The sequence below is a fragment of the Oreochromis niloticus genome, linkage group LG8 (genome assembly GCF_001858045.2).
Source record: "Oreochromis niloticus isolate F11D_XX linkage group LG8, O_niloticus_UMD_NMBU, whole genome shotgun sequence".
NCBI classification, from domain to species: domain Eukaryota; kingdom Metazoa; phylum Chordata; class Actinopteri; order Cichliformes; family Cichlidae; genus Oreochromis; species Oreochromis niloticus.
Window position 1 is genome coordinate 29,576,086 of NC_031973.2, and position 22,457 is coordinate 29,598,542.

Genomic DNA, 22,457 nt, shown 5'->3' on the forward strand with positions numbered 1-22,457 from the left:
TAAAGGACTGGATATGTGGGACAAATGTTATAAAAAAATTAATAAATAAAACAAGCAATGTGTGTAGTCCAGCAAACACACACAGGCCCTTCTTTATCATATTCCATCATTTATCTGTGTGACCACAAGATGTCAGTGCAAACACATGGGATGCATTTATGACTGCCACTATGAGAACCCTTCATACAATGCTAGTCCATGATATATGTAAATAGGCATAAATAAATAAATACATACATAAATAAGTTGGAGTGTCTTGTCTAACCTTTTGGGCCAAAGGTGGAACAATTCACGGCTGAGACAAGAGTACTTAGAGTTTCTCTCTCTAAACTGAATTTATGTGGAGAGCCATAAACGTTTTCTCAAAGTAATCTGTAAATTACTGTACATAACATTAATGCAATTAATCTTTACTTAGTCACAAATTTTACCCAACAGGTAGACAAATATAGTCTTGAACCAGGTAAGGTGGTGTGCAGTAAAGCTGAATTAAAACCTCGTGCTGTGTCCATCTGTAGGAGGGACCGTTGGGTTTTTAAACGGGTTTATTGCTTTCTGTAATTCTTTCATGAGTTCTGTGGTTTCATTTCTTCTAGGCATTCATGTTGTATCTCTCACACACATATGAACTTAAGAGAGATCCCATTCATAAGCCACAGGGTTTGATATGATTTCGGACCACCCTTTGGAGCTATAACAGCTTCAACTCTTCTATGAAGGCTTTTTACAAGAGTTAAGACTGTGTTTATGGGAATTTCTAATCATTTTTCCAGAAGCGCATTTCTGAGGTCAGACACTGGCGGTGGAGAAGACGGCCTGGCAGTTTCCAATCTAATTCATGCCAAAGGTGTTCTATTAGGTTGTCCAGGTCAGTCAAGTTCTTCCATACCAAACTTGATCATCCATGTCTCTATGGATGTTTTGTGTGCAGTCATGTTGAAGCAGGAAAGGCCTAACACGAAATTGTCCAAAATGTCCAACCTTATAAACAGTACATTTGCATCATGACTGAAACTGGCACCACTGACTATTAAAGGGCTGTGAGGTCAGTTTCAGTTAGTCTTCAAGAAACTGAAGTACAACTCATTTTAGAAACTGGCCTGCTTTTAGATTTGGTGTCAGAGCACTCTGAGAAATATTTGAAGTTTTTTAAAAGCTTCTATTTTAACCACTTCACTACGGCTCCAGTAACATCCTCCAGCGTATCCGAGGGACACCGAAAACTTTGCTGTTACGCTCAGTTCTCTCTTCACCATGACAGACTGGTGCTCTGCGTCCACCGACCTAATTTTATCAATTTAAACGTATTCTGTCATTGTTGGATGTCGTCACTAAGAGTGCTTGCATCTATGCTGGAGAAATGTTTTCTTTTTCTTCTCATTGGAGTGAGTTTTTCATGTGGGGCTGACAGATGAGGCTACATGGACTTTGCAGTCAAAGCTAATATGAAACAGAACAGACTACAAGAAAAAGAAGAAAACAGGTAGAAGACAAACTCTTTTTCCAGTTGCACCACAGTGACTGTCTCAGGGACATCATATTTAGCATTTCCATTATTTCAGCCTCTTCTTTGGACCGCAGACTATTATTTAATTTTCTAATCAGACTTTCTCCTTATTTCTTGTCTTAAAGGTGCAGGCTTCTCTCTTGCAACATAGTCAACACTCTCTGTGCTTCACCTGGAGGTAAACATGTTTCCGTATATAGAGAAAAAGGGGTGGTGTAATATGCAGATAGTATGCAGATTATATGGAGATTCCATACAACTGTTGGCTTTGAATTATCTTGATTTACTAACGTAGATAGTGTATACAAAAAAGGCTGGTACACATGTTTCTCTCTGCTCTTCTGTATACCAAAGTATTATAGAGCAGTGATGTCAAAGTCATTTACATTGTGGGCCACCCAGTTTAGTGGGATAAACCAGCGAAACTCCCCTTTCTGCCAGTGTAAAGATTTAATTCAATTTAAGGAAAAAATGCTGCTGTAGTAAATGCAGCAAATCTGTCAACACAAATAAATAAATGTCAAATTACAGAAAACGTTCTGGTAGTTCACTCCCCATAAAAAGTCCCCCCCTATAGGCCCACTGTAAAAAACTACAAACTTCTGTAGTAGATAGAAATGTTTCCATTTTTACACTGTGTTTTACCATTGCTGTTGTTTAGTTTTTACTTAATCACTTTGATGTAATATGTAATACATGCAATGGTGAAGATCTTTATCAACAGGAAATGCTGTAAAATTCAGTTAAAATGTCTTTGCCGGGCCGATTCTGGCCCCCAGGCCTTGTGTTTGACACACCTGTTCTAGTCAAATGTGAGGACACCTGTCTGCAGCCCTGCCTTTATTTTAAGCCTAAATAGTAAATAAATGTATGAGTTATAAAAGCATCCTCCCTGGTCTCAGGCGTTTTGAGTTGCTTCATGATTTTGGTCGATGTGTATTATTAAATGCTTTCTGTTTAGCTTCGGTGTTGCCCTTAAGCTTTTTGATTATTACTAGTTTGAATTTCCATCACCCCCAACCAATCACAGCAGATGGCTGCACCTCCTAGAGCCTGGTTCTGCTGGAGGTTTCTTCCCATGCTGGCTCAAAGGAGGTGGTTTGATTGTTGGGGTTTTCTCTCTGTTGTTGTTGTATCCTTATCTAATGATATAAAGCACCTCGAGGTGACTGTTGTTGTCATTTGGTTCAAATCAGTTTTATATAAATAAAATTGACCTGAGTTGCATTGAATTTTTGGTTCCTTATGGATGTTTGAGTGCCTGCCTATGTGCTTTGGGCCATGTAGATTTGTCAGCAGAAGATTTAAATTTCACTTCACCATCGCTGCACCCAGGAGGGAGACTTCAAAGAAGTATAAGACAGAAGGCGTTGGATCTGTGTCCATGTCTGCAATAGAATTAAGCTTCACTCTTGTTTCGTTGAGTTTTTGGCTCCGCTCTCTATGTCAGGATTATTCGAGCACAGACTGCTAGTTTTGTTTTTCTAGTGTTTTTGTTTTTCTCTTGAGGTTATTCTTTCTTTTCTAACATACCTGTTAGACAGTTGTTAACTGAAAATGTTTATTATTTTTATTATCGTTGTTTTATCAGGTTGTTATTTTCATCACTTGTGCATGTAGTCTATAGGTCTTTAGCTGATACCAGGTAGATAATAATATAATAATAATACATTTTATTTATAAAGCACACTTAAAAACCAAGGGTATGCCAAGGTGCTTAACAAGTAACATAGAGAGTAGGAGGAAGATAACAGAAATAGGACCAAAGCAAGTACTAGGTATGCAAGCAGGTAGCTGTCACTGATACATAGGAAGGCAACAGGTACAGAGCAAACAAGAAATTAAATGAGCATAAAAGTGCATAATATAAAATCATAAAAGAAATATTAACTAGAGGGAAAGGCAAGATTGAATAAGTGGGTTTTTAGTCGTGATTTGAACAGTGCAATGGAATCAGATACGCGGAGGTCGAGAGGAAGGGTATTCCACAGTACCGGGGCAGCCAGAGCAAACGCACGGTCACCCCGGGACTTCAGCCGAGATCTGGGTTGGGTCAGAAGTAGTTGAGTGGCAGATCTAAGTGTTCTAGCAGGAGTATGTGGTTTGAGAAGTTCACTAAGATAACTTGGCGCTAATTTATTAATAGTTTTGAATGTGAGGAGTAATATTTTAAATTGAATACGGTACTTTATGGGCAGCCAATGCAAGCTAGCTAGAACAGGAGTAATAGGGCAAAATTTCCTGGTACCAGTCAAGAGGCGGGCTGCTGCATTTTGGACTGTTTGCAGTCTAAGAAGAAGAGAAGAGGGAAGACCGTAGTACAAGGAGTTACAATAATCCAACCTGGAGGTCACAAAAGCGTGAATAAGCTTCTCCAGGTCCTCATGTGGAACATAATGCCTAGCCTTAGAGATAAGGCGCAGTTGGTGGAAGCTAGATCTCACTACAGCAGACACTTGCTTATCAAGTTTGAGCGAGCTATCCAGCAGTACACCCAAGTTACTGACATAGTCACAATAGTCACAAGAAAAGCTAGCAAAGGAACCCAGGGCAGCACAGAGTCGGGCACGAGGGATTTTACTACTGAACACCACAATCTCAGCCTTCTTATCATTTAAAACAAGAGAATTACTCAGGAACCAGTCTTTGACCTCCCGCATGCATTCTTGAAAGTAGTGTAGGGACACAGCAAGGTCGTCAGTAAGTTCAAAATAGATCTGTATGTCATCGGCGTAACAGTGGAAGGCGATATTGTATTTTTCAAAGATTGTGCCTAGGAGGAGCAAATACAATGAGAAGAGAATAGGGCCTAAAACTGATCCTTGAGGCACACCACAACAGACCGGAGCGGAGGAAGAGGAGAAGGTGCCTAAGTTAACTGAAAAGGATCTGTCAGCGAGGTATGATTTAAACCAGTCGAAGGCAGTGCCTCTAATACCCACAGTGTGCTCAAGTCTTAATAATAAAATGTTATGGTCCACCATATCAAAGGCCGAAGAGAGGTGCAGTAAAACCAGGACCATAGAGCGTCCAGTATCAGTGACTACAAGAATATCATTAAGAACCCTAACCAACGCTGTTTCAGTGCTATGCAATGGCTTAAAGGCAGATTGAAATTTCTCAGCGATATTGATCGTGACCAAGTACGCCTGGAGCTGGGAGAGAACTAGTCTCTCCAGGATCTTGGACAAGAACAAAAGCTTAGAGATCGGTCTGTAGTTTGAAAGGTCATAACAGTCAAAGTTTCTTTTTTTCAAGAATCGGGTGGACTACAGCATGCTTAAAAGCCAAAGGAACACAGCCTGAGAGCAAGGAAAAGTTCATAAGAAATAGGATACTAGGTCCAATTACATCAAAACAGTCCTTAGCTATGCGAGATGGAAGAATGTCAAGCACAGTATTGGTGTTATTCATTTGAACAACTAGCCGCTTAAGAGACAAAAGTGACACAGGCTCAAACTGGTGGAAAGTTGAAGTGCACTCAGGAATGGGGAGAGGACATAAAACAGGGGGAAGGGAGGACTTAAGAGATGTGATCTTATCTAAAAAGTGAATTTGAAATCTCTCACAAAGAGCCTGAGAATAAATTAAAGGCATGTCCGGGGAAGGGTTAACCACAGAATTAAAAAATTTAAATAAGATACGGGGGTTATGGTCATTGGCCAGGATGATTTTAGACAAGAAGGACGTTTTGGCCGTTTTAGCAGCACTTTGGAATTTTAAGCGGCTAGTCCGTGGGAAACCTGAAGTTTATCTTTTTTCCACCTTCTCTCAGCGCGCCGACACACGCGATGTAAAGCGTGCGTAGTGTCATTAAGCCAACAGCGAGAGTAGGTTCTAGGGCGCTTCATTTTGAATCCAAGAAAGACATAGAGAAGTTTGACACCACTTCAGCATTAATTACACGTAGCGGGCGAAGGGGAGCCGCAGGTTGTAGTTCATTAGTGCATAAGCCAGTATCAAATATAACTGGGAAATGATCCGAGAGCCCAGCGTCACTTATATCCTTGATACAAATGTCCAGACCATATGAGAGAACCAAGTCCAAAGTATGTCCTTTAACATGCGTTGGGTTATTAACCCACTGAGCCAGGTTAAAAGAGTCCGTTAAAGCAAGGAAGTCTTTAGCAAGTGGGCCATCCTTACAGCAAGTGTGTATGTTAAAATCACCGACAGATGAACTGCAAATTTTGACATTTTCTTGATGGCTTCATTTTTTCAGTCCTGGAAATTGTCACTGAAAAAAGATAAATATAAAAAATATCCTGTAATTGTTATTAGTTACTGAGATCTGATCTTTTTGTCCTTCTTCTGCTTATAGCTGCTTCAGTTAGGGGCTGTTGTAGCAGCGTCATCTGCCTTCATCTCCACCTCACTCTAGTCCAAGCATGCATGCCCTCCTTCACTACATCCATGAAGTCCCCACTCTCACCTCCACACTCCTGCCCTTCATTGTCCCATTGCCTCTGAACACCTCCCTCCCCCCTCCCCCCCACCCATTTGTCATTCTTCACCCATAGTACAGTTTCATCAACTGGTGGTGATTGTTAATCTGGGCGGGCCTTGACCAGTCTGCATAGACATCTTTTTGATGATCTGCATGTTTGATTTGGCAACCCCCCCCCAACAAAATTCACACCAAATGGCTTCAAATTACCATCCTACAAAGGTGAAGGTCAGGCCTCAATTACAACCACATCAGTTATAGTCACAGCTAGTTTGCAAAGCCCATAGTTTTTAAACAGACACCCAAGTCAACACACACACACAAACACAAACACACACACACACACACACACACACACACACACACACACACACACACACACACACTATCATACACAATCTATAGTATTTTAATAAGAACTTCCCCCATGAAGATGCTATGCTAGGCTTTTACTGCAGCCAGTTTCAGTTGCTGCTTGTTTGTGAGTCTTCCTGCATTACGCTTTGGGTCATTGTTCTTTTGCACTGTGGACTGCATTCAGATCAGTTTTGCAGCATTTCATTAAATATGAGCAAAGAGTATAATGCTGTACACTTGAGTACAGTCCTGATACTTTTGTTAGCACTCACACCTTTAATAAACCCTAGTAGTCCAGTGTCATAAATGTCCATGATTATTTTCTTTACTTCAGTCACTCTGGCTTTGGTTTGCTTTTGTGTTTGGGATCATTGTATGACTCAGTTTGGTAAATGATACATTGACTGATTCTTATACTGTATAGAGTTTTACTACTCTGCTTGAGCACTCAAAGTGCTTAATACAACATGCCTCATTCACCCTTTCATACAAGCACTTTTTTGTATGCTTAAATCCTTCATTTCTAACATTCACAAACATTCACACTTTGATGGCTGCACTGAGCAACTTCAGCTATAGCCACGCCTATTGCTGTACCACCCCTATACACTTTGTCATCTTGCAAATCAAGAATGGAGGCGGTTCTCATCCAAACCAACTCCCTATTCTCAAAGATCTATATCGTGTGTTTTCTTTTATGAGAATCCATCATAGATCAATGAATCAACCAAAAAATGTGGACCCTGAAATATAAAACTTTTTATATATATTTATTTTTCTACAACTTGCAGAAAGATATTTGGTTGGGTAGGTGAAAGGCTAGATTGAGCATTATAGGGACAGAGGTGGGTGGTGGTCTTTCTCTAAAGTTATTTAGCAGAACAAAATGCAAATGTGGTCCGTTGATGAATACATTTTACACTAAGATCAATTTAGACTTAAAAAACAAGCTCAGACCTGCAGAGCAATCTCTACACAAACACTAGGGCTGTAACGATTCATCATGTATCCTGAATAACTCGATTGTAAAAAATGTAAAAAAATGCCATATTTTTTTGCTGTGATGCTTCGTTTAACACACGGCTCTGTAGTGCCGAGTCATCAGCATGTAATTTTGAGAATTTGCAACTAACAACAGACTTGCAATAGAAACACAACTATAAATAAAAAGCATGCCAACATTAAGCTCATGTGGCCCCAAGTTTTTTGAACAAAAAGACTGATAATACAACAGCAACAGTGATGATGACTCTGCCACAGTTTACTGTGGAGTCTGTCTACACACAGGACAAAAAGAAAAAGGGTGGAGCCATTAGCCATTCACTTCACGTCATGTAAAGTGAAAGAAAACGTATTTCTATTCAATTTTATTTATACAGCACCAAATCACAACAACAGTCGCCTCAAGGCGCTTTGTATTGTAAGGTAGACAATACAATAATACATACAGAGAAAAACCCAACAATCATATGACCCCCTATGAGCAAGCACTTTGGTGACAGTGGGAAGGAAAAACTCCCTTTTAACAGGAAGAAACCTCCGGCAGAACCAGGCTCAGGGAGGGGCGGGGCCATCTGCTGTGATCTACTGTGAAGACCTGCGTTTTTTTCCTCTTTCAAATATTTATTATTGCTCATTAATAATAATTTCTTATCTGATTTTGCAATGGAAAAATTAATAGAACACTCAATACTTACTAAATGTATCGATAGTTGCAGCCCTAGGAAACACACACAGTGAGGAGCACCCCCAATTTTGCTGTACATGGATAATAAGAAAACTATTCTATTACGTTCTATTCTATTCTATTCTATTCTATTCTATTCTATTCTACTCTTCTATCACTTTAGAAAATCTTTTATTTATTTCTAGGAGATGTACACTACCTGTCAAAAGTTTTAGAACACCTCACCTTTTCCAGTTTTTTATTGAATATTATGCAGTTTAATGTCTCATTGCACTCTGATATGAAAGCATAGTACAAAGAAGCAGTTGGAGTTAAAAAAGAAATCATGGAATCAATTTATGGACCAAAGTGTACTCTAAGCTTTGACTCATCAGAGTAGCCTCCTTTGGCAGATATAAGGGCTGAACACAGCCGTGGGATTCTGTCTACAATAGAAATCAAATATTCTCCCATATCTGTAGCAGAAGTTTCCATAAATGTGGACCTTGTAGGTTGCTTTGCTTTCACTCTTCTGTCCAGTTCATCCCAAACCAGCTGGTCAGGGTTTGAGTCTGGAGACTGTGCTGGACACTCCATGTTTTCGAGCTCACCATCTTGTTCTTTTTTCCTGAGGTAGTTCTGGCACAGCTTGGTCTTATGTTTGGGGTCATTATCTTGCTGTAGGATGAACCCCTGACCAACTAGGTCCATACCAGAGGGTGCTGCATGGAGCTGCAGAATGCTGTGGTAGCTGTTTTGGTTCAGGGTGTCTCTCACTCTGTACAAGTCACCGACCCTGGATCCAGCAAACAGCCCCAGACCATCACACTTCCTCCTCCATGTTTGACACTTGATGCCACACACTGTGGAACCATCCTTTCACCTACACGGCATACAGAGATCCTGCTTGATGAACCCAAGATTTCAAATTTGATCCATCAGTACATAATACCTTCTTCCAGTCTTCAGTAGTCCAGTGTTGGTGTTTCATGGCCCAGACAAGCCTCTTTGTCTTATTTTGACGTCTGCCTTTCTTGCTGCAGCTCGTCCTGTCAAACCTGCAGCACGAAGTCTTCTCTTCACAGTAGAAACTGAGACTTTCTTACTACGACCACTATGAAGCTGTGCTTGAAGCTGTTGTCCTGTGAGCCGCCGATCACACAAGCTGTTAACTTTCAGAAACTTGTCCTCTGATTCAGTTGTGTCTTTCGGTCTGCCAGACCTCTTCCTGTCACAGTTTGTTTCTCAGTGTGTTTGATGCTGAAGAAAACTGTGCTCACTAACACCTTGACTTATCTTGCAGAAACCACACCGCCACCTTTGTACCATTTCAAACTATTCATTGGACTTGAATGACTTGAATTGCGATAAATAAATGGAAAAACTGGGGTGTTCTAAAACGTTTGACTGGTTGTGTATCTGAATCAGAACCACCACTGCTGCTAGGCAACTCTGGTTTATATATATATATATGTATGTTAGCCAAAACTTAAAGGAAGAGTGAAACACACGTGCACATACACACACACCAGATTGCACATGCAAGATATAAAACACACCTAAACCAACACTAAGTGAATGCAGCTAGGCATGCATATATGGGAACAAAAATTTGTTTTCTCTTTAGATTTGATTTAGTGGAGAAGGTAGATGTTCATATACAGCATTCATTAAAAAAACACATAAGGAAATACATTAAAAAAGCAGTGGCTGGTGCTATATATAAGCTTGATCTCTGTATGATTTTTTTTCTTTTACCTGCATAAAATTCAGGACCATATACGGCTCCAACCACTGGATTCAGCTTCCAGCCTGCACAGGAGACACACATGCAAGCAAAGCCGCACACACAGGATAAACGTTAGCATTGCTGCATGAAGCTGTACCTCTCTGGGACTATATAACAAACCTTTTCCTTGGAATCACTTTGCTCTTATCTTTTGTAAGTGCAAATGCATCATTAATTAGAATCAGAATCAGAACCCTTTAATTGTCATTAAACATCGGATGTTCGACAAAATTAGAAGCAACTCTCTGGTCGCAGCATTTAGAATAAAGAACAATAAAAACAAATAATTGCTGACAATAAAAACAAATCTAAACATACCAACTATACAGATGTACAATGTTTATACAGATGTGGACTGTTGCTCTGAAATATTGCACTCATCTTGTGTGGTGGTGATGCTTATGTTTATGTGTGTATGATGTGTGATGAAGAAACTGCTGGTGCAGTCAATGCTGTCCTTTCATGATGATGGTGGAGGTGTTTGCAGTCCTGGACAGGTCAGCAGAGATCACAGTACCCAAGAATGTGAAATCCTGAACATATGTAGTCCAGTATCAGCTCCTTTATCTTTATGGTAAAACCTGTGTTTTAGTCCATATTCCCCACAGCTGGAACAGCCCTACCCTGATTTACTCATTATTTTCACCAGCGAGAGTTCATGCCTCTGAAATTCTCCAGCAACAACCCATCAGGGGGAGCCTTTTGTTTACCAAAGACAAATAAGAATGTCTGGCGGGAGTGATTAGTTGGCAGTCATGGGACGGTGATGAGGTCAAACATGTGAACAGCAGTATTGCACAGGAATCCACAGTGGTTTCTGTAGGAGTGGCTGTAGCTCAGGGGGGTGGAGCAGGTTGTCTGCTAGTTGGAAGGTTGGTGGTTCAATCCCTAGTTGCTACTTGCTGCAAGATACTAACCTTAAGGTACTCTTTGTATCCACTGGAGTGTGATTTTTGCTAGAATGCACTCCATAGGAATAAAAAGGTGCTTCGGTGAATGAGGCAAGTTGTATAAAGTGCTTTGAGTACTAATGCACACTAGAAAAGCACTATTTAAGAAGCAGTCTATTTAACATTTTTTGCTCCGTTGATATGAGCTATTCAGTCTTTTTCCATCCACAGTGAGACCTTCATCCGGATTGCAAGCAATAAGCTAAATCCATTCTGTGAACACTCTGCCAGGACTGAGGTTCTGTTGCCTTCTCCAGGTGGAGGCCTCTAAGCTCTCACACCTGAGTGGTTCATAGCTGAGTGTCAGAGTGGAGTCATCACTCCAGGTCAGAGAGGAGCCGATGCCCCAAGTGGAGTTGAAGTATTTTGCATTTCTTTTCATGAGTGAGGGGAAAGGGGAGCGGGAGACAAATTGATTGTGGCCACACCTGAAGCTGCTGCATTGGTCTGTTGTGGTGAAGAGAAAGCTGAGCATGAAAGTCAAGCTGCTGATTTACTGGTCAAGCTACATTCCCACCCTCAACAATGACTACAAGCTGTTCAGCTGTGTGGCAGGCACTGTAGGACCCCATTGCAGGACTCTGAGACAACAGACTAACTTAAAGAGATAGCTTCATTGCTGTTATTCAGGAACTCTAAAGGAAATACAAAATACAAATACTCAGAAAAGGAAGAAACTCGGAACTTGGAACTAGAAAAACGTGGAAACTCTGAGGGAAAACTTGGAGTACAGAGGGATACAAGAGGGAGAGCAAAGGAAGACTCAGACAGCATACTGTATACACAGCAGGTAATTAGGGAAATGGGAAATGATGGGAGATGAGGGACAATGAAAATAAAACGCGAAATAATGAACACTGAGACCAGGATTAAGACACATGACCCGTGACAGGAGACAAACAAACATGGAGACATGACCGACTCGGGAGACAGAAAGGGAACACAAACAGATGATAACTAAAGATTACATAACCTGATGAGGAACACAGACTGGAAACAAAGGGAAACTCACATAAACAAGAAACCATGAACCAGAAATATAGACAATACAACTGAGAGGCACCAGGAATAAAGAACATGAACCGAAGGTTGTGGAGCTAAAACATAAAACGAACCAATAGAACAGGAGCACTACAAAACCAATCAAAAATGAGAAAAAACCCTAAAACATCCCAAAAACTCAAAAATCTGGGTCAATGATCCACGGACCACAACAGCTTTGGAAAACGGCCCAAAGAATTAGACTTCAGATTAAAGTGGAGAAAATTAATTTTCTCTGAAGAGTGGCTGAGCTCTCCCTTAGCAAGAGTGTGAAGAGTTCAGTCATTTTGGAGGGACAAAGCAGTACGACTACACTGGAAGGAGCCAGCTGAGATAGTTTGGGGATCTGACCAGACAATCCTCCTTGGCACCTCCTAAGTGAGGTGTTCCTAGTAGGCATGTCCTACTGGGACTACCATAACTCTCGGCTGGCTTTGGAATGCCTCAGCAGCTTCCCCTTTGAGCTGGAGGAGGTAGTTGGTGAGAGGGAGATGGACTTCCCTGTTTGCTGTCCCTGTGATCCAAACATGGAGTTGAAAATAGATGGATGGATTGTATAGTGAACTTTCTTATCTGGACTGTCATAAACATTATCACTCTGTCTCCAGATGTCAGTATTATATGTATTCTTTATATGGTGTAAGGCAGGGGTCGGCAACCCGCGGCTCCGGAGCCGCATGCGGCTCTTTAGTCCTTAATTTGCGGCTCCGGGTGGTTTGGGAAAATAAATTAGAAGTATTTCGCTGAAGTGTATTTTATTTGTGTTTAGTTCTTTTTCTTTAACTTGTAGTTCTAAATTGGAAGATTATTGTGATTTTGAAATATAAAAATAAAATTATATCTTATTATATTTTTCATCGCTCAAAATAAGCATCACACTCGCGGAAGCCGGTGTACCTGCCGAAACGCCGTGCATTTATCGAGACTTTCAACCCCAGATAGGCCAATTATGGATCTGGATCCACATTATGTCAGCAGCTGTTCTCCACCGTGAACTATGTTAAAAACAAACACCGCTCACGCCTCACAGATGACAGCTTACAGTCCTGCGTAAAGATGAAAGCCCCGATTTGCAGACGCTGTGCGCCGAGGTTCGGGACCAGAAGTCTCATTGTAAACAAATCACGGCAGACCCGACGATGTTTCCATGAACATGCTTTTCAGCATCTCTTTATTGACCACTTTTCACACATGGTTGCTGTACGCATACAGCCGGCTGTAGCTTTGCAGCTCACAGCCCGACAACACAACAGCAGAGAGAGCACAGACTTTAAGGCGGCGAGGCGCGATTGCAGGTGCCGCTCAGGTGCGTCCGACTCCCCTGCAGCAGCGCTGCAGACCACGCCCCGCCACACATATTAACAAGGTAAAATAGATAATTAGGCAGAATTTTGCAAATATGTATTTTTTTTTTTTTTAGCAGCATAGTGCTTTTTTTTCCAATTACTTTTTAAAAGTCAGGTCAAGGCTCCAACAGCCCAAAGGGGATATAAGGGTGGCGACTGAGAACAGTTTTTGTTTGCTACATGGATCATTTTAGTTCAGCTGGGTGTCTTTGCTTTTGTTATATTTCTTTAAGAGTTCAAAATGTGTTCATTACATAAATAAAATGTAATTTTCTCTGTAGCACTTCATGGATTTTATAAGCAGCACACCTTAGTTTCTCTGTGGATTCTTTTAAAAAGCAGTTATAAACCTTTCTGTTCAAACAAGCCTTTTGTTGATCTACGTATTTTATATTCTTTACATTATTTACATTTGATCTTTTACATTGTGTATAATGTCTATTGATTGTATTGTTTATTTTAATATTTGTGTACAGCGCTTTGTGACTGCCTGTCTGTGAAAAGCGCTTAATAAACTTTACTTACTTACTTTAGTTGTTCACACAAAGCACAAAGGTAAAAAACAATATATACAGTGTTATCTTCATTTTAGATTTCAAAAAGTATCTGTGGGTCCCAGTGTTTTCTTTTGTGTGGAAACTGGGTCCAAATGGCTCTTTGGGTGTTAAAGGTTGCAGACCCCTGGTGTAAGGAAATAAACAATCAGTTAACTCAGTAACCCTAACCCTTGGTAAATTTTTCTCTTTGTTATTTTTGTTTATCAACAATGTCATCTTTCTTTCATGTTCTGAATGAAAAAAGAAAATAAAGTAATTATTGTACACAAAGTTCATTTGCTAAAAAGAAGTGGATGATCCTCTAGAGCACAGCTGTCAAACTCCAGTCCTCGAATAAAATTAGTAGGTCATTAGCAAGACTCTATAGAACCTGACTGCATGCTGCGGTGCCAACCTCTAACCCCACTCAAGTAAAATTAAATACATTTAAGTAAATGTTAAGTGTTTGGAAAAATGTACTTCTAAAAGTACTTTTGTTGCACCATGTTCATTCAGTCATGAGCTGCTGTAACATGGATCAAATGGCTGAACTGCCACCTCAGCATGCAGTCAGGTTCTATAGAGTCTTGTAAATGACCTACTAATTTAATTAGATGTGTTGCAGCAGGGAGACGTGGAAAAGTTTCAGGAAACCGGCCCTCGAGCACTGGAGTTTGACACCTGTGATCTAGACAAACACTGAGCAAACCCCACCTGCCCCACCTCCTCCACCGCCGCCCCAGCATACATGTTGGAAGTGTTCTGTGACACATGGTGATCCAAAGCCATACATATTGATGGTAACTGGCAATGTGAAGTGGGCTTGATAGCAAAAAACTTTGAGGCAGATTTTTTTACTTAATAGAAGATATTTCAGCTTGAAATAAGTGAAAAAATCTGCCAATGGAACAAGTGAAAATTGTTCACTTTTAAGATTTTAAGATGTTCTAGTTTTAAGATTTACTGTCTTGAAACAAGTTCCTTCAGCTTACTGAAATATTGCCCTTTAGCTGATTCTGTCTTATTTTAAGTGTAATGAGATAATCTTGACTAGAAATAAGACAAATACTCTTGGTAAGATTTTGAGTTTTTGCAGTGTGGCCCTTTCTCTTTGCTGCCCTTTTCTTTTACCTTTTTACCGTCCATATGTGCCTTAGATTCCAGTTTGCTATTTGTGTTTAGTTTAATGCAAAATGTAATGCCTCTTGACAAATATTGATTTCATTAATCAAATGTTAATCGGTTTGGCATTAAGGCAGAATCTGATGCCTATTTGTATCTTTTAACCTTCATTCCACTCAAGCTTAGTCTATGAAAGTGTAAGCTAATTGTTTACTTCTTCTCTTAAACAGCCCCAAAAAGTTTAAGTGTCTTGTTAAAAAAAAGTGAAGAAAACACAGAGAACTCATGATAAGAAGACATGAGAGTGGTAAAAAAATGAATGGAAACCTTACCATTTGTGTAAGGGTTTGCCATCTTTTTGTTGGTCATTACTCTGGCGGTGGCATTGTTGACCTGTCAGCAGACAAAAAAAAGGTGTATAATAAGACACTGTAAGATACACAAAATTAAGCATACACAAAAACCAAAAACTGAGCTTACAATTAATAACTGCTAACATAAACACTCTCCATGCAATGCTGGTATTTTGTCAATTCAACAAGTGAGGGTACATGCACTCAGTCTAATTGAAAGAATCATAACATTCAACATCCGATAAAGAAAAAGAAAAAATATAATAGGGAGAAACGTTTATAAAACAAATTGTTGTCATATCTTAAAAATGTGTGGGATATTTTTTAGTTATTTATGTTTCAAAATGCAGTTTCCAGAATAGCGTTAGTATTCCTGTTTCTCTGATATGCATGCTGCTAATTCCACTACTTTGTAATACTATACAACATCTGACTCATATTTCTTTAGAAGGATATAACTTGGATGCGCATTAATGAAGAGCGCACTTATGGATATGGAAATTAGTCCCCTCTTCTATCCCCACTAACCTGTCCACTGATCACATACATCTGACTGTCTCAACAGTATTAGGCTGCTCCACACGACAAAACCTGTAATGCTGTACTATGTTCAGCCCTGAAAACTAATTCTGAAGAGGAAAACGGATTTTTATGAGTAAGTGTTGGGATTATACACATTACAGTAATCCGTGGTTGTTAGCTGTTTCATTATGTATCTTCTAGTTCAGAAAAAAACTGTAATGACAGGGTAACAAGATGGAAACTAGATTAAAGTCTAAATATCTTCTGTGATTTATTTTTTACCTGGTCCCATTTCTATCTAAGAGCATATCAAGTTCAACTTGCCCTCAACAGAGTATACCCTTCATGCAACTGCCCGAATATCAGTTACGAGTATTTGCGACAAACTGGATGTAAATTGACAGATTTTCCAGGTCAATATTTTCAAAGTAGAAGAACTTCCCATTTAGACATTAGTTTTAAACATTTTAAAACTGAAAATTATGAAGCGTGGAAAGATTGTGAAACTTAAACTTGAGGTGCCAAGGATAAGGAGCTACTGGAGAATAATTTTAACAAGGAGCAAAGGACCAGCAGTAGGAAGGAGTCCAGCTGTAAAACACAAATTTCTAACTTACATAAAACACAAACACATAAAACAAAGAAAACAAAAAAACCCCCTCATGCACATGCCACAGGCACAAGTATACGTGAGAAAAGAGGAGGCAAAATGTATAAAAAAAACACCACCACAGTGCTGAATCGGTGTCTTTCTCACACACGCACACTTACGGATCAGGTTCAGCATGCAGCGTTCAAGGTGCAGCAGGCAGGGAGAGAGGTGGAGGAAATGATGGAAGAAAAGAAGAAAGGGGTGGAGTAAGTGAGGAAAGTGGGGAGTATGTCAGGAAATATTAGGCAAGCAGAAACGGGAAAGAGATTCAAGGGGAGGAGAAGGGGAACAGCAGAAGAGGGGGAAAGGAGTAAAGGGAGACAGGAAGAGGAAAGCACCTCTATTTTTCGTCCCTCTACGATTGTACCATTTAGTTTCTCCCGTGCATGGTCAGCATCTGCACTGGTTTCAAATGTTACAAACCCAAAACCCTGCAGTGGCCAGGAGGTGGGGTTGAAAAATCAAGCAACAAAAGAAGGACATCCAGAAGTAAGACGATGAAACAAACAGGGAAAGATAGAGAGAAGAAAAAGACATAAAGGACAGATGAGAGAGCTTCAGGTCTGAATCACACAGAAAAGCCAGAGAGATGTCACGCTGATCACACAAATATGGGAAACAGCTGGAGTTACACTAAAGAAAGGTGGAAAAACAGGACTTAGATGTTCATATCAATGTATATATTTGTGTAGTTGTGTGTGTGTGTGTGTGTGTGTGTGTGTGTGTGTGTACACGCGTACGTGCGCATAGTTCTGTTCACGTCAATTCAATTTTATTTATATAGTGTTAAATCACCACAACCATTGTCTTGAGGTGCTGTCCAAAAATAGAGATAAAACAGAGAAAACCCCAACAATCATATGACCCCCTATGAGCAAGAGCTTTGGCGACAGCGAGAAGGAAAAACTCCCTATGCACAGGAAGAAACCTCCAGGAGAACCAGGCTCAGGGAGGGGCGGGGCCATCTGCCACGACTGGTTGGTTGTGAGGGGAGAAAGACAGAACAAAAACACGGTGTGGAAAAGAGCCAGAGATGAATAATAACTAATGATTAAATTCAGAGTGATGTGTAACACAGTGAGTAAAATGATGAGTTAAAAAGAAACAGCGCATCATGGAATGCCCCTAACAGCATAGCCCTATTGCAGTGTAACTAAAGGAGGATTCAAGGTCACCTAATCCAGGCCTTTGATAAAACCTAAAGTTTTATCAAAAATGAAAGGTTTAAACCCAATCGCAAAAGTAGGGAAGGTGTCTGTCTCCTGAATCCAAAGTGGGAGCTGGTATCACAGAAGAGGGGCCTCAATGTGATGGTTAGTCCTGTGGCAGGCAGGATGTAGGACCCAAATGCAGGACTTGAGACACATGGGGATGAACTACAGGAGGCAGCTTTATTGTGCTGTGAAAAACTCAAATACTAAATACAAGAAACAAAGCGTAACACCTGGAAACTAGGAAACTAAGAACTCAGGAAACTAGAAAACTAGAAACAAAGAGACTAATGGTAAATGGCCTGTATTTGTATAGCGCTTTTACTAGCCCTGCCTAAGGACCCCAAAGCGCTTTACATACCCAGTCATCCACCCATTTACACACACATTCACACACTGGTGGAGGCAAGCTACAGTTGTAGCCACAGCTGCCCTGGGGCTAGAGATTAGCCCCAGGGCAGACTAGAGACTAGAGACTAGGAGTTGACGAGAAACAACAATGGAAACCAGGAGCACGGAGAAACACACAGCAATGTGAGGTAATGATGGGGCAGAGGAAAACACAGGGCTTAAATACACAAGGCAGTAATGAGGGAATGAGACACAGGTGAAGAGCACAGCTGGTAATCACACATAACGAAAAGGAGGGGAAGCAAAACTGAAAACACTGAGTACAGAATGCCAGACTGTCAAAGTAAACCAGGAAACATGAGACAGCACAAAGACGCAGACTTTACACTGAGACATGGAGACATGACAGACTGGGGACACATAGAGACAAGGGTGACGGGACATAAAACGTGGAACATGGAAAGGCATAGTAACTTGAACCTAAAGACTAGAAACTAACATACACGAAGAACAATAAGAACCAAACCCATGAATAACACTAAATCATCCATCCATCCATCCATCCATCTTCATCCGCTTTATCCGAGGCCGGGTCGCGGGGGCAGCAGCCTAAGCAGAGAAGCCCAGACCTCCCTCTCCCCAGCCACCTCCTCCAGCTTATCCGGGGGAATACCAAGGCGTTCCCAGGCCAGCCGAGAGATATAATCTCTCCAGCATGTCCTGGGTCTGCCCCGGGGCCTCCTCCTGGTGGGACATGCCCGGAACACCTCACCCAGGAGGCGCCCAGGAGGCATCCTTGTCAGATGCCCGAACCACCTCAACTGGCTCCTTTCGATGTGGAGGAGCAGCGGCTCTACTCTGAGCTCCTCCCGGATGGCCGAACTTCTCACCCTATCTCTAAGGGAGAGGCCAGCTACCCTTCAGAGGAAGCTCATTTCTGCCGCTTGTATCCGCGATCTCGTTCTTTCGGTCACTACCCACAGCTCGTGGCCATAGGTGAGGGTAGGGACGTAGATCGACCGGTAAATTGAGAGCTTCGCTTTTACACTCAGCTCCCTCTTCACCACGACGGACTGGTGCAGCGTCCGCATCACTGCAGCCGCAGCACCAATCCGTCTGTCGATCTCCGGCTCCCTTCTCCCATCACTCGCGAACAAGACCCCGAGATACTTGAACTCCTCCACTTGGGGCAGGAACTCATCCCCGACCCGGAGTGGGCACTCCACCCTTTTCCGGCTGAGAACCATGGCCTCAGATTTGGAGGTGCTGATCCTCATTCCCGCTGCTTCACACTCGGCTGCGAACCGTTCCAGTGCGAGCTGGAGGCCTTCACCTGATGAAGCCAACAGAACCACATCATCCGCAAAAAGCAGAGATGAGATTCTGAGGCCACCAAAGTGAAAGCCCTCCGCCACTTGGCTGCGCCTAGAAATCCTGTCCATAAAAATTATGAACAGAACCGATGACAAAGGGCAGCCCTGGTGGAGCCCATCACCCACCGGGAACGAGTCCGACTTATTGCCGGCAATGCGAACCAAACTCTTGCAACGGTTGTATAGGGATCGAATGGCCCGTAGCAATGGGCCAGACACCCCATACTCCCGCAACACCTCCCACAGGACACCCCGAGGGACATGGTCGAATGCCTTCTCCAAGTCCACAAAACACATGTAGACTGGTTGGGCAAACTCCCATGCACCCTCAAGTATCCTTGAGAGGATAAAGAGCTGGTCCAGTGTTCCGCGACCAGGACGAAAACCGCATTGTTCCTCCTGTATCCGAGGTTCGACTAACGGACGAACTCTCCTTTCCAGCACCCTGGCATAGACTTTCCCAGGGAGGCTGAGGAGTGTGATCCCCCTGTAGTTGGAACACACCCTCCGGTCTCCCTTCTTAAAGATGGGGACCACCACCCCGGTCTGCCAGTCCAGGGGTACTGCCCCTGATCTCCACGCAACATTGTAGAGGCGTGTCAACCAGGACAGCCCTACAACATCCAGAGCCTTCAGGAACTCGGGGCGGACCTCATCAACACCAGGGGCTCTGCCACCAAGGAGTTGTTTAACTGCCTCAGTGACCTCGCCCCCGGAAATTTGCGGGTCATTTCCCTCATCCCCAGACTCTGCTTCCTCCTCGGAAGACGTGTCAGTGGGATTAAGGAGGTCCTCGAAGTATTCCTTCCACCGCCTGACAATTTTCTCAGTCGACGTCAGCAGCGCTCCGCCAGCACTATACACAGTGCAGGTAGAGCACCGCTTTCCCCTCCTGAGACGCCTGACGGTTTGCCAGAATCTCTTCGAGGCAGTCCGAAAGTCTTTTTCCATGGCCTCTCCGAACTCCTCCCACACCCGAGTTTTTGCTTCAGCCACTGCCCGAGCCGCATTCCGCTTGGCCTGTCGATACCTGTCGGCTGCCTCCGGAGTCCCACAGGCTAACCAAACCCGATAGGACTCCGGAGGCAGCCGACAGGTATCCTCGAAGTATCCTCGGAGTCCCACAGGCTAACCAAACCCGATAGGACTCCTTCTTCAGCCTGGTGGCTCCCTTCACCTCTGGTGTCCGCCATTTGGTTCGGGGATTACCACCACGGCAGGCACCAACCACCTTGCGGCCGCAGCTCAATGCAGCAGCTTCGGCGATGGAGACGCTGAACATGGTCCATTTGGACTCAATGTCCCCAGTCTCCCTCAGAATGCTGTTGAAGCTCTGCCGGAGGTGTGAGTTGAAGATCTCGCAGACTGGGGCCTCTGCTAGACGTTCCCAGCACACCCTCACTACGCGTTTAGGTGCACCGGGTCTGTCCAGCGTCCTCCCCCGCCACCTGATCCAACTCACCACCAGGTGGTGATCAGTTGACAGCTCAGCCCCTCTCTTTACCCGAGTGTCCAGAACATATGGTCGCAGGTCTGGTGATAGGATTACAAAATCGATCATCGACCTGCGGCCTAGAGCGTCCTGGTGCCACGTGCACTTATGGACACTCTTATGTTCGAACAAGGTGTTCGTTATGGCCAAACTGTGATTTGCACAGAAGTCCAATAACAAAACACCACTCAGATTCAGATCAGGGAGGCTGTTCCTCCCAATCACGCCCCTCCAGGTCTCGCTGTTGTTACCCACGTGAGCATTGAAGTCTCCCAGCAGGACAACAGAGTCTCCCGGTGGGGCACCTTCCAGCACCCCCCCGAGGGACTCTAAGAAGGCTGGGTACTCTGAACTGCCACTCGGCACATAAGCACAGATGACAGTCAGGACCCTTTCCCCGACCCTAAGGTGCAGGGAACAAACCCTCTCATCCACCGGGAAAAACCCCAACGTACCGGCAGCAAGCCGAGGGGATATTAGAATACCCACCCCAGCCCGCCGCCGCTCACCAGGGGCAACTCCAGACTGAGACAGAGTCCAGCCCCTCTCTAGGAGACTGGTTCCAGAGCCCAAGCCATGCGTAGAGGTGAGCCCGACTATATCTAGCTGGTACCTCTCAACCTCACGCACTAACTCAGGCTCCTTCCCCACCAGAGAGGTGACATTAACACTAACACTAAACACTAAATCAAAGAATATAAATTAATCAAAAAACACAACACTGGGTCACAGACACAGTATCATGACACTGAAAACTGAAGGCTCTGTCTCCCATTCTATTTTTAAACACTCCTGAAACCACAAATAAGACCACAGTCTGAAGCGAAGTGCTCTGTTGGGGTGATATGGTACTATGAGGTCAATGCGATGAGAAGAATTTTAAATTTAATTCTAGATTTATAAGTGAGCCAATGAAGATAAGCCAGTATAGGAGAAATATGCTCTGTCTTTTGAGTTCCTGTCAGTATTCTTTCTGTAGCATTTTGAATCAACTGATGTCTATTAGAGAGATATGATTCAAACCACCACGACACAGTACCTTTAACACCTACAGCGTGCTCTAATTGCAAAAATAAAATATAGTCGACAGTATCGAACGCTGCACTGAGGTCTAGCAGGACAAGCACAGAGATGTACCTTTTGTGGCGCCTCTTGGTGGCGCTGTCACTTGGTGTTCGCTCGCTCTGCGGTAGAGTATCACTTCCTGTTCCTGCTCAAACACAGTGGTGTTTCTGAGTAGCTTATCTGCTTAGCAATTTAATTAAAAACTTCTAAATACTTTCTTTCTTCATAGTTTAATCTCCGAAGCACACTTTCTGTGTACTCACTACCTAATTTATAGCCAAACTATTCACTCACTGTCTCTGTACTGTTTCGCTAGCTTAGCTTAGCTCGTAGCCGACTCGTTAGCACCATGGCTACTGTTAAGGTTCATTTTGAGGAGAGAGAGGTGGAGGAGATTGGAATAACACACTGACTCTGTCAGGTGGAGTCAACGAAGATTTTAATGAAGCACACGCGTGGGAGATGCACCCTGCAGAACATCAGAGATTCACCTGTCCCTCCTGCACTTTCTTGCTCATTGTGTCAGATGTTTAGCTACTCCTCGGCCTCCTTTAGCAGTAATGATACCTGTAACAAATGTAGCATATTTGCAGCTCTGGAGGCCAGGATTACTGAATTGGAGACTCGGCTTCGCACCCTTCATTCACCCGTAGCTAGCCAGGCCCCTGTAGCTGGTG

At 42.7% G+C, this 22,457-nt stretch overlaps 2 protein-coding genes across 20 annotated transcripts in view; one reads left to right on the forward strand and one right to left on the reverse strand.

The window, feature by feature from the left end:
• LOC100707149 (carbonic anhydrase-related protein 10) overlaps positions 1 to 22,457 on the forward strand; it is a 1,009,504-nt gene that overhangs the window by 196,898 nt on the left and 790,149 nt on the right. The gene's annotated exons all lie outside the window — the stretch shown is intronic.
• rbfox3a (RNA binding fox-1 homolog 3a) overlaps positions 1 to 22,457 on the reverse strand; it is a 181,046-nt gene that overhangs the window by 35,251 nt on the left and 123,338 nt on the right. For 13 of the 17 annotated variants that reach the window (XR_003221466.1, XR_003221463.1, XR_003221465.1 and 10 more), the window contains 3 exons: positions 16,627 to 16,719; positions 15,094 to 15,154; positions 9,736 to 9,789 (listed from right to left, as the gene is read on the reverse strand). Coding sequence is in view for 13 of the 17 variants with exons in the window: in XM_025910026.1 (XP_025765811.1) it covers positions 9,736 to 9,789; positions 15,094 to 15,154; positions 16,627 to 16,719 (208 nt within the window). In the remaining 4 variants the exon portion in view is untranslated. The remainder of the gene's footprint in view (positions 1 to 9,735; positions 9,790 to 15,093; positions 15,155 to 16,626; positions 16,720 to 22,457) is intronic. The other 4 variants (XM_013276815.3, XM_005471205.4, XM_019362253.2 and 1 more) reach the window with 3 other exon arrangements.